At 39.8% G+C, this 11,120-nt stretch overlaps 1 protein-coding gene across 1 annotated transcript in view; it reads left to right on the top strand.

Annotated features, from left to right (window-relative positions):
- The first annotated feature begins 3,012 nt into the window (after positions 1–3,012).
- ABI3BP (ABI family member 3 binding protein) overlaps positions 3,013–11,120 on the top strand; it is a 240,959-nt gene continuing 232,851 nt past the window's right edge. Inside the window, 1 exon segment of the mRNA XM_078063925.1 lies at positions 3,013–3,199. Within this exon segment, the coding sequence (XP_077920051.1) occupies positions 3,100–3,199 (100 nt within the window). The 5' untranslated portion in view covers positions 3,013–3,099.

The raw sequence follows: 11,120 nt of genomic DNA, 5'->3' as shown, positions 1-11,120 counted from the left end.
TTATTCCTAAATGTCCTCGCAACAGGATTTTTTTTTTTTTTTTTTTTTGGTAATAGATTTTATTTTTGTAGAGTAGATTTAAGATCACAGCAAATGAGTGGAATGTGCAGAGATTTCTCATATACCTACTGCACACATGCAGAGATATACCATATACCCTTTGCCCTCCTCGTTACCAACATCCCACACCAGAGTTTGTTACAAATCAGTTACATTTGTCACAATTGATGGACTCACACTGATACATCATTATCATCAGGAAATTGTATTTGACATCAGTGTTTACTCTTGGTGTTGTATATTCTGTGGGTTTGAACAAATGTATAAAAAAAGGTTTTCCACGAATATTGGTGACAATTCAATATTCTACAATCTCACAAGTAATGGAGTTTCATGTTTTTTGTTTTTTTTTTAAGATTTTATTTATTTATTTGAGAGAGAGAGAGAGAGCACAAGCACGGGGCAGAGGGAGAAGCAGACTCCCAGATGAGCAGGGAGCCCGATGCGGGGCTCGATCCCAGGACCCTGGGATCATGACCGGAGCTGAAGGCAGACGCTTAACTGACTGAGCCACCCAGGCGCCCCGTGGAGCTTCACATTTTTATATTTACAGATAAATACAGACACAAGTGCCTGCAGAAGCATTTGAACCAGGGCTTAATGTCAGCATTTTTCTGTGACAACTGAGAAACCTAACAGAGATGCACAAAGTACTCCACAGACATCATCTGATATCACCTATTGTCAGAGGGTAATTCTTCCTTAAAAATGGCCTTAACTCTCCACTGATTACCTGACCTTGGCCCTAAAGTTTTATCTCATGTAGCAAGGCACTTAGAGTTCTTCTTCTGGAGCATTTGTACCTCTTCTTTAGGTGGGAACTCTGACATAACTGAAAACTTCTTGTTGTCTGTGAAGGTGAATCATGGTCCGTTTCTTTAGGATGTTTCTCCTCCCTGGTCTGAGGAGACCTCTAATACTTTAACATCTGCCTTGAATGCTCCTTGTCTTACTAGCTAAGGTAGTGCAGCCATCTTTTTCTGACAAAATAATTGGCGATTGCCCTCTATTTAATTATCCCCCAGTCAGTTCCAGACTGCAAATACTGATTGCTAACGTCGATCGGACTTAGCCTGCGGGCCAAGCAGAGGCTGACTCTCGAATTCCATTACCTAACCCTGGGACCGGCCCCTCACACTGTTGGGAGAACCAGCCTTCTCAGTATTTCTGCTGGGGTTTTTCTTTCCCCCCTCTCAGAAAACCTGTTATTTCCTGCTAGCACAGTGGCCTCACTGGCTTAACTTGATGGCATTGGCATATAGAAGCCGAGACCGCCGTGCCAGCTGGATGGACGTCCAAACTTGGGTTTGCGAGAGCTGCCTAGCCAAGTAAAAAATTAGAGATGAAAAAGACCTGTTAAATAACCCAATCCCTTCCGTAGCCGGTGCCAGAGCATTCCTCTGGTGAGAGCTTAGACCTGGCCGGCTCCAAATGACTTTAACAATGTGCCTTCTCACGCTTTTTTGGGAAGATGGGGCTGTCTCTTCAATTTTTCTTTTGGTAACACTTTTGACTAGAATTTTTTTAGACCAGCATACCACTTCCCACTTAGTGTTTTGGTTCAGCTACAGCAAACCCATGAAACGAGCTATTTTCAGAGTCAATATAAATGTTTGGATGACATTTCAAGTACTTCATTAACCCAGTCATTCCTGCAGTGTGTCTAGATTGCGGGAGAGGGAGAGAGGACCTGTGTGGGCTTTAGAGACAGACAAGTGCAGTTAGAATCATAGTTCTCCTTAACTGGGGGTTTGTTATTGTCATGATTGTTGTTTTCAGTATCTGGCCTTTATTAAATGCTTTCTGTATGCCAGGGGCTATGGTAAGTACTGTCCAAAAGTCCTTCCTGCTAGCAAATTTATGAAATTGATACTATCATCTCTGGTTTAGAATGGAAAGTTTAGCAGTTAAGAGTGGAGGCTCTGGAGTTAAATTGCCAGATTAAAATGCCAGCTCAGTTGCTGACGAGCACTGTGACCTCAAGCCTTTCACTTAACCTCTCTATGCCCCGTTTCTCCATCTGGAAAATGCGGGTGATGACCATGCCTGCCTGCTAGGTAATTTTGAGGAAGAAATGGGTTAATATATGTGAATTAATCAGATCAGTGCCTCGCAAGGAGCAAGCCCTTGAATTTACACAATGTTGATGAGACTTAGATGGACAAATTTGCTCAAAGTCACAGAGCATCCAGATTTAAACTGCAGTCAGTTCTATTCCAGAACCCACCCAAATGATTAACCATTAGAATACCCTAGTGTGGTCAGGAGACTTAACCTCCCTGAGCCTCAGTTTTCCTCACTGGTAAAATGGGAATAATGCTCTATCTCCTGCATAGCTGCTGTGAAGATTAAAATGCAATCATATAGGTAAGGGCACTATTCCAGAGCCTGGCCCAGAGCTGGGGATCAATTAGTAAGAGCGAGTTCTCCATTTCTACATCCAGATCTCTAGAATATATGTATGTATGTATCTGCGCGTGTATATGCACTTACATGCATATGCGTGTTATGTATAATGAGTTGCCATGTAAAATGACTTACTCTTTAAAGTTTCTGATGATATTGGAACTTTGGAATGGTTCAAAGTGTACTTTTATGAGTTTACTCCCATTTAAAAGAAGAATTGGATTGTTTTACTAGATAATTAAAAACAGTTTCCTTCTTAATAAAGTCTTACTCTGTTCCGATGGTTTGGAGTATGCCTTTTCTGGATTTTTAAAAGGAGTTCATCAAATGGTTAAGAATTGCCTAAATACTTTTCCTTTCACAAATATAGATTGACCAAAATTTCAATTTTTATATCACAGAGAGAAGAGATAGTTACAACCTAGCAGGCAGAAATGTGATGATATGTTTTTGCTGTTGTGCCTTTTTTTTTTTTTTTGGTGTGTGTGGGAAAGGGTGTGATGTCATTTTGTCTCCACCCCCTGTGAGTAAGCCCACGGCAGAGCTAAGTGCAGCCGCCCGCCTCTGTCACTGGGAGACAGTCCACTTAAATGCAGTTCCAGGGTTGCGGGACGCCCACCAGCATCACTCCCCATGCGAGGTGGCAAATGCAACATGCTCTCCAGCTTGGGGTGTCTACTTCTCTGTGGAAGTATTGCACTAGCCCTGGGAAATGCACAGAAATTGCCAAAAGGCAAGTAGCTCTGCTGTTTTGTGTTTTAAAAATAATTTTTTAAGAGATACTAGTTTTTAAATGTTGATATTAAATGTGATCTACTTTACCAGATTGGGGGGGGGGGAGCGGAATACAGTTCTTCTGTGGAGAGTCAAAGTTCAGATGTGTGAAGGAGTTGCTTAAACTTTTACTTTTTTTTCTCCTCTGTTACTTAGTTTTCAATTGAATCTCTTTAATGCAAAAATGAAGACCAACTTCTTAGGTTTCACAGATGTTCACAGTAGCTTGAATGCTATAGATTCAAACTATTGTATTTGTATATTGAGTCATATGTAGATGGGTATGGTAGTCTATTAAAAAGACTCGTTTGGTGTTTTTATTGCCCTTCCCAGAGACTAAACCAGTACTGGCTTTAGGTTTAAAAGAAGCTAATTCTGAAGCTTTGGATGGTGTAAACCTCACGCGTACTTGCTAACTTGGGGGTTGAGGGACGCTAGGCAGGGCACACCAAGGTAGGGTCATGTGCTAATTTGTAGACACTTCTCTCCAGGGGAGTTTGGAAGAGGGTTTGATCTGCTGGACTGGACACTCCCCCTTTTCCTGGCTAAACTGCTCTCATTTTAGTGTTGGTATTTTGTTTACAAATGCCATCAAAAGAAAATTAAACTTTCTAAATTTAGACCCTAAAAATCTTTTGCGCCTATCAGCACCACCACAAGAGCTTGCCTCTCTCCTATCTTTGAACATAAACATTGCATGTACTTTTTTGTTTGTCTGCAGAGGCACTTTCTAAGCCAACTCCAGGTCAGTGAAGGCTTTTTATGGCTGCAGACTGTTGTAGTCAGCGGGATTATGAAAAACAGGCTGAACTTACTCTACAGTTATGATGGAAAATATTAGAAGGAATGCAGAGCCACAGGCTTGTCAAAACCCTGGTGTGCACAGACTCAGAAAGAAGGGTTGTTAGTGTCAGAATATCCAAAAGATCCTTCCTAGGTCCTCTCTTTGGATAGTTTGTTCCAAAATCATCTTGTCCCAAGTGAAAACTGTTCTCTCCTCAGTGTGATAAGTGAAACTTGAATCCAGAATGTGAGGGCTGGAGAATTTAGCTAGTTGATATTTCGCGTGGTGATGTAAAAAGCAATAAAAAGGGCTGAGTAAACCTTCTTAACTCTGATCAGATAATTATGCAGAAATAAATAAATAAATACATACATACATACATACAAACATACACTATTAGATCTTTTTCTTCTATTAAGAATTTGTTTCTTGATCAAGGTGAAAGTGTTTAAGTAAATCGATTAGGAGGCACAAGCATTTAGAATTAATTGTTCCTCCTGCTGAAATATTTAACAAGGACACATCATTTGAGAGAAGTTGGGTTTTCTCAAGCTCAGTACCTACAGATGGTTTTATTTTACCTCATATTCACCGTGTAGGGATGATAGCCATAATTTTGTTACTGCAGACTTCTGCAAATTCCAAATGCTTTAATTATCATGTTGCAATCACTGGATACAAATCTCTTGACACAGTTTTCCTTTATTTGTTGTGGTTAAAAGAAAAGTGGCCCAAAATGGCCACAAAACTTTGTCTAGTTCTTTGCACTTTAATTTGAAGAATTTTCATCCAGGTTTCCTTTGTAATTTTAAGAAATATCTGTGGCTTTGGTAATTGTTAAAAAGCCCTGTCAGATTAGAATAATTATATTATAAAATAATTGGCAGTCCCCTTGTCTCTGGTGCTATGTTTTTCTTTATTATGGAAGCTACTAAGGAACTTTCTTTTAGCTGAAATCACCTTTCTCAAACTGTGTTCCTAGAATAGGTGTACTGACCTCAAAAGGGGGTTGGGCAGGCATCTGCTCTCCACCCATAACTTAAGGAGTGTTCGTGCTTTGTTGTCTTTTGGGGAGTCCCAACAGATGTGAGAATTTCACAAGGTCTGAGAATTACTCAGTAAAAAAACCTGCCCAACATTTTAAACCCATTGTTTCTCAAACTCGTTTGACTAAGAATCCTTTTTCTAGTGAAATAGCTCTAATATCTTGCTGGGGGCTTGTCTTTCACAGGACACCTTTGGGGAAATGCTGAGCTAAACAAGAACAGGGTGGGGAGGGGAATAAAAAGGGTTTCTATTCTTTTTCCTTCCCACTTTAGAGTTAGTTTTATATCATCTGTGATTTAAGAAGAGGATAGGATTTTGCAGCTGGACAGGACATTAGTGGTTGAGTGGTTGCCAGGCCTTTTGATTTATGAACTGGTAAAAAGACAGATATAGTTTCACTATCAGGGTTCCATTATAGAAGACATACTTGAATTGTGTGAGGATGTTCAAAGAGGAAACAAAATCCCCATTGTTCATCAAAGCAAGCCATTTTAACATATTTATAAAATAAATGAATTTATACAAATAAGTCTATTGTTTTTATTTTTCTCTTTTCACCATGAACTAATGAAAATTTCATCACAGGCCACTATTTGGGAGCCACTGTCCTAGCTTAACTATTTATTTTACAAATGAAGACACCCAAAGGCAGGAGGGTTAGTAACTTTCCCCCATCGATGGCAGAACCAGGACTGGATTCCAGTCAGAAATCCATGTCCTGCCCTGTGAGCAGGCTTCTCTACCCCAAACCTTATGAGTTACATTGTGCAGTGTATGTGTGAATGCTACCCTTCTCGTGAATACAATTTTTCCTGCAAATATCATAACCATTATCTTAATCTTCACATTTTCCCAAGAACATATCCTATACACACACATACACAAATTACTATATTTATATATCTGCATAGTTGTCACATATAGTTGATATATATATATATAGTTGGCTATTTATAAGAAAAATTATTTGTTAAATAAGATATCATTTTTCCCTTGTCTTATGCCTATTTGCATACCTAGCCACATACTTTGTTATAGAAAATAAGATATTGGAAGTCTTTCCTACTTTTCAAAAGCTTAGAGTAAAGTTAAGAGACTATTACTAATGGATCTCTTCTCTCTACCACTTAACGAGTAGGTGTTTTGGCAAATCATTTACCTTGGCTAAGCCTCAGTTTTACAATAATGATAACTATCTCATAGTGTTTTAGAATTAAATGAGATGAGATATAATGTTAATTGGGTCATAGAAAAATGGATCAATATTTAAAAATCTGTACACTATAATTTGTGATCTTGTGTCCAGACTGACAGATCTCTTGAAGGGCAATAAATGTAGGTGTCATGTTCTTGGCAGAAAGGTGGGGCGAGGGAGTTGAGTGTTGCTCTACAGACAATGAGAGAAGACCTCTCCTAGACTCCATCCTGACCGTCATCAACCAATGTTTGATTGTCAAGATCAAACATTGCTCTTATCTGTGGAAAGCTGCACTTTTGCCTCAGGATCAGCTTTCCCTGGGGATTGGTAAGGCCTCACAGAGCTTCCTGGAGAGATCCCCTTGTACTTGTCTTTCAGGAAGAGAATTAAAGCCATAACATACAGGCCCTGAGAAGAATTACCACATTGTTTTACACTTTTGAAAGCCCCTGTGCTCCAGCTACCTCTTGGAATCTTTATTCTTGGCACCACAGAACTTTTCTTCCCTCATTGCATACCAGGCTAAGATAAAAACCACAGAGAACAATACGTAGTGAAGGAAGCCAACAAAAGCTCATAGTGGGACATGAGGGGCTTGACATACCTCTCTGCAGAAACTCCTGTGTGTGGAAGACTGTGATCAGCCGGCAGGCGAAGGCTACTATTTCTAGCTAACGCTATCAATCCTGAGGCACGTGTGAGGAAAATCACAGAGGAACATCCAAGATACAAGTGTAATCAGATAGCCTGAAGGCATAAGGCTCTTGGGCATGACTCTTGGCATGTGGCTGAGCCAAGAGGCAGCTGGCTCTTTGCCTCAGGTTCTTACCTGACAAGGTAGAAGTCACTGATTGCAAGGACAGAAAACAGGGGTGGATGGTAATAATAACAATAACTCCATAGTTACTAATAACTCTTCTCAACATTTTTTGAGCTCAGATTGCCTGTGGTAATTCAGGGCTAAATATCTTTAATGTGGAAAATCTAAATTCTCAAAGCTCCCTATTAAGCAGGTATTCTACTATTCTTATTTTACAGGGCATAAAATTGTTTTCAGAGTGCTTAAGTGATTTGCCCAAAGTCACACAGTCAGCAAATGGCAAAAGACTATACCCTTAATTTCTGTGTAATATCAGTTCCCTGCTTTATGTGAAGATATACTAATTTATTCAAGTAACAAATTATATTCCATGTATATGCAGAACACTGAGGCTAGGAGGACACAGCTTGGCACCTGTCTTCAAGGAGCTGACCAGTTAATGGAGGAGATGGGGATGTAAAGAAATAATTACAATAGAGTGAGATTATCCTCCAATTTGGGTGAAGCACAAAGAACTTTGAGAACAGCCAGAAGGACCCAATCTAGCTTGGAGGGATCACGAATTAGGAGAGGATAAAGTACTTAAGTAGAGGCCTGGAAGACAAATATAAATTTGGGCAAGCAAGAGGAGGGCTGAGAGGTGAGTGGCCTTCCCAACAGAGGCAGCTGCATGGCCAGACCCCAGACCACCGCCCCGCCCCCCCCCCCCCCCCCCCGCCCAGGTGCCCATGATCAGCAGGTGTTAAAGTACTCAGAGAAGAAGCCAGGATTGGGAAGTCCACACAGGATGCAGCTGTGTCTTCCTGGTCTCTATCTGCCCTGAACTCCCCAAGATTGACAACAATGAGGGAGTAGAAGCCTGTCTTTGGAGAGGAGGACTCCTATGTCTTGCTCTGTAAACTTTCCCAGACACTTAGCTGGGGTCTGGCTCTCGCTCTCCATGGATACCTCCCAATCTCACTTTGATAAAATTTCATGTATCACTCGAGTGGCCTAGTCCATTTCCCCAAAAGGTGATTGATACTTGCGAGGGGCTGGAGAGGATCTCTTTAATCTTAGGGTAGGGATGTTCGGGGGGGGAAATAGTGCGGAGTGCCAAAGAAGCCTAGTGGGTATGACTCTGCTTTTAAGAAGTGGTAAATATTTATGTGCTGGTGTCACTCTGGGAGGATACATTGAGGACAATGGCTCCCCTGCTAAAAGGAAACCAAAAAAGTTTGAAAACCATGGGAGAATTATTTTCACATCTTTGACAGGTTTACAGTTTCTTGGCAGTTTATTGAAATGTTTGTCTATTCAAGTGGTGTTTCTTAAGCATCTACTAGGTAAAACTGAATGAGATCCAGCCTTTGCTATAAAAGTAACTTATATTAAGAATGTAAAAATTGGTTAAATATAATTTGTTTTTATGCTGAGACTATCATGTTTAGAACCCAAGGTTTAAAAATAAAGTTCCTCTGTGTTCATTATACATTCACTGGTTTAGTTTAGTTTTATAGACGGCTATATCAGACTATGAGACACTAAACAGTAAGGAATCTTAGCCTCTCTCCCTCTTTCAAGGTAATGGGGCACAGAGGAACAACTGAGAATAGAAGAATTTATCTATATTGTATCACAGAAAAGACAGCTAAAATGATTTTGTAGGTTCATGTGAGTTGACAGAAAGTTTGTCTAAGACAAAAGTAAGTTGTCTAATAAAGAGAGGGTCATTCAGGAGATGTGACCCACTGGGACACCATCCTCAGAAAGATTTTCCTTTTGCTTGTTTCCTGATTATCATTATAAAAGAAGGAATGTTGAAATATATAAAATTAAAGTGATTTAAGAATACATGTAAAATAAAAATATAAATAGGATATCTAGAGTGAGAGATATTAGAATAGTAAAATAAAAATGTAAAAATAAATAGCATCAGCTAAAGAAGGAACATGCTAAAAATAGAAAACCAAGGGTTTCGATACATACATTATGTTAAAATCACATAAAGAATATGATAATGGGCATCCAGGTGGCTCAGTCGGTTAAGCATCCAACTCTTGGTTTCAGCTCAGGTTGTGATCTCAGGGTCCTGAGATGGAGTCCTGCACTGGGTTTCACACTCAACGGGGAGTCTGCTTACCCTCTCTCTCTCTCTGCCCCTCCCCCCACTCATGCACTCTTTCTCTCTCAAATAAATAAATAAATCTTTAAAAAAAAACCGGTTTAATAAATAAAAAGAATGTAACAACCATATTACTCTATAACAGGCATGGTGTTTAATGCTAAGTGTTTAGATAAATTATCTCATTTTATCCTCATGCCTATGAAAGATATGTTATTATTTCTCCCATTCCACAGATGAGAAACTAAGCTTAAAGAGTTTGTTAGTTATCTGTTGATGCATAACAAAATACCACAAACTCATCAGCTTAAAATAACGCACATTTATTATCTCACAGTTGCTGTGGGTTAGGAGAATGAGTCTGGCTTAGCTGAGGCTTCTCCTTGGATGTCTTTCACAGGCGGAACAGAGAGTTGGCCGGGGCTGGGGCCTCATATGAAGGCTGAACAGAGAGTTGGAAGTTCTTGTGCTTGTTGGTAGGATTCAGTTTCTTGAGGAACACTGGCTGTTGACCAGAGGTCACGTCAGTTTTCTTTGCCACATGGGCATTTCTATTATGGCTGCTTGCTTCATCAAAGTGTACAATCCCAGATGAATCTGCAGGCAAGATGAAAATTATAATCTTATGTAGCTTAATCATGGAAGTGAAAGCCTATCACCTTTTCCATATTCTATTGGTTAGAAGCAACTCATTTCCTGTCATATAAGGTGATTACACCAGAGAATGACTACCAGGAGAAAGGGATTATTGCGGGTTGTCTTAAAGCCTACCCACCACAAAATGGTCAATGGCTGTTAGGGTCATATAGCTAGTAAGTGATATAGTGGAACTATGAATATAAGGAAATCTAACTCCAGAGAATATACTGGTTTGAGCACTAGCACCCATCCACTTCCCATAGAATTCAGCCTTTAGTGCCAGATGCCCATTAGGCACACTGCCAATTTGTCTCCCTACATGGTTAGGGTCAATTCTAGGAAATTGCTGAGAATAGAGATAAATATGATAAGCGCAAAGACTTAAGGGAAATATTGAGGACACAATTTTCTGTATGCAAGAATCCAGTCAATGCCTGGATTCCTCTGCTGATTTCCTCTGTGACACATCGTATGTGGTCAGTCCCATGTAGAGGGATATGCAAAGTAAATTCTCCCCAAATAGAAGCTCTGTTTTTCATTGTAAAACTTAGATGCCACCATCTCTCAAACAGAAAGAGAAAACATAAGACAAAGCAAAAATTTCCTTTAACAAAATAAATAAATATTAAGAAAGTAGCCCCTATTGAGTTGATGACACAGTCCCCATAAAATATGCTTCTGAAACATCAGTGGGTGGTTTCTCCAGTAAATGGAGGAATTGTTATAAGGTCAAATTAAATTTGCGTTTGGAGGAAGAAAGTATACTTGTATTAGTAGATGTGATGGAGACAACTGGATGAACTAAAGGAGCTTCTTTCAGATCCGTTTTGCTGTTAATAAAGCAATTCTTCCATATGCTCTAAGAATCAAAACAAAATTTAGGTTGTACACAGGATATATTCTTAACATATCTAGAACCTTGTAGAATGTTTAATACTAGAGTATCCTGTGTGTGTGTTTTTCTCTAGCCCATGGTCTCTTTCTGTGTTGGGATTATCCCAAAGGACTAGGAGGTACATGGTAAGAAGGGTAAACTTCATGGTCTCCATCTACTTTGTTGAAGTTCTGTGGACAGGAAGACTGAATCAGGGCTCACTCTGCCACTCATGTTAGCTTGGGGTCCCCACCAAGAGCCTTCCACAGTGAGAATTTTAGGGTGTGTTGTAGGTTTCCCTGCTCTAACAAAACCCTGACTTGTATTCCCAGTGATTTTGATAGAAATTTGGGAACATTAAAGCTAGCCTGAGGTTTTTAGGCTCTTTTGGCACAGTCAGCTAATGTTCCTCCC

The sequence above is a fragment of the Halichoerus grypus genome, chromosome 1 (assembly GCF_964656455.1).
Source record: "Halichoerus grypus chromosome 1, mHalGry1.hap1.1, whole genome shotgun sequence".
NCBI classification, from domain to species: Eukaryota; Metazoa; Chordata; class Mammalia; order Carnivora; family Phocidae; genus Halichoerus; species Halichoerus grypus.
Note: the sequence above shows the minus strand (reverse complement) of the source record. Positions and strands in the feature narration are given on the sequence as shown.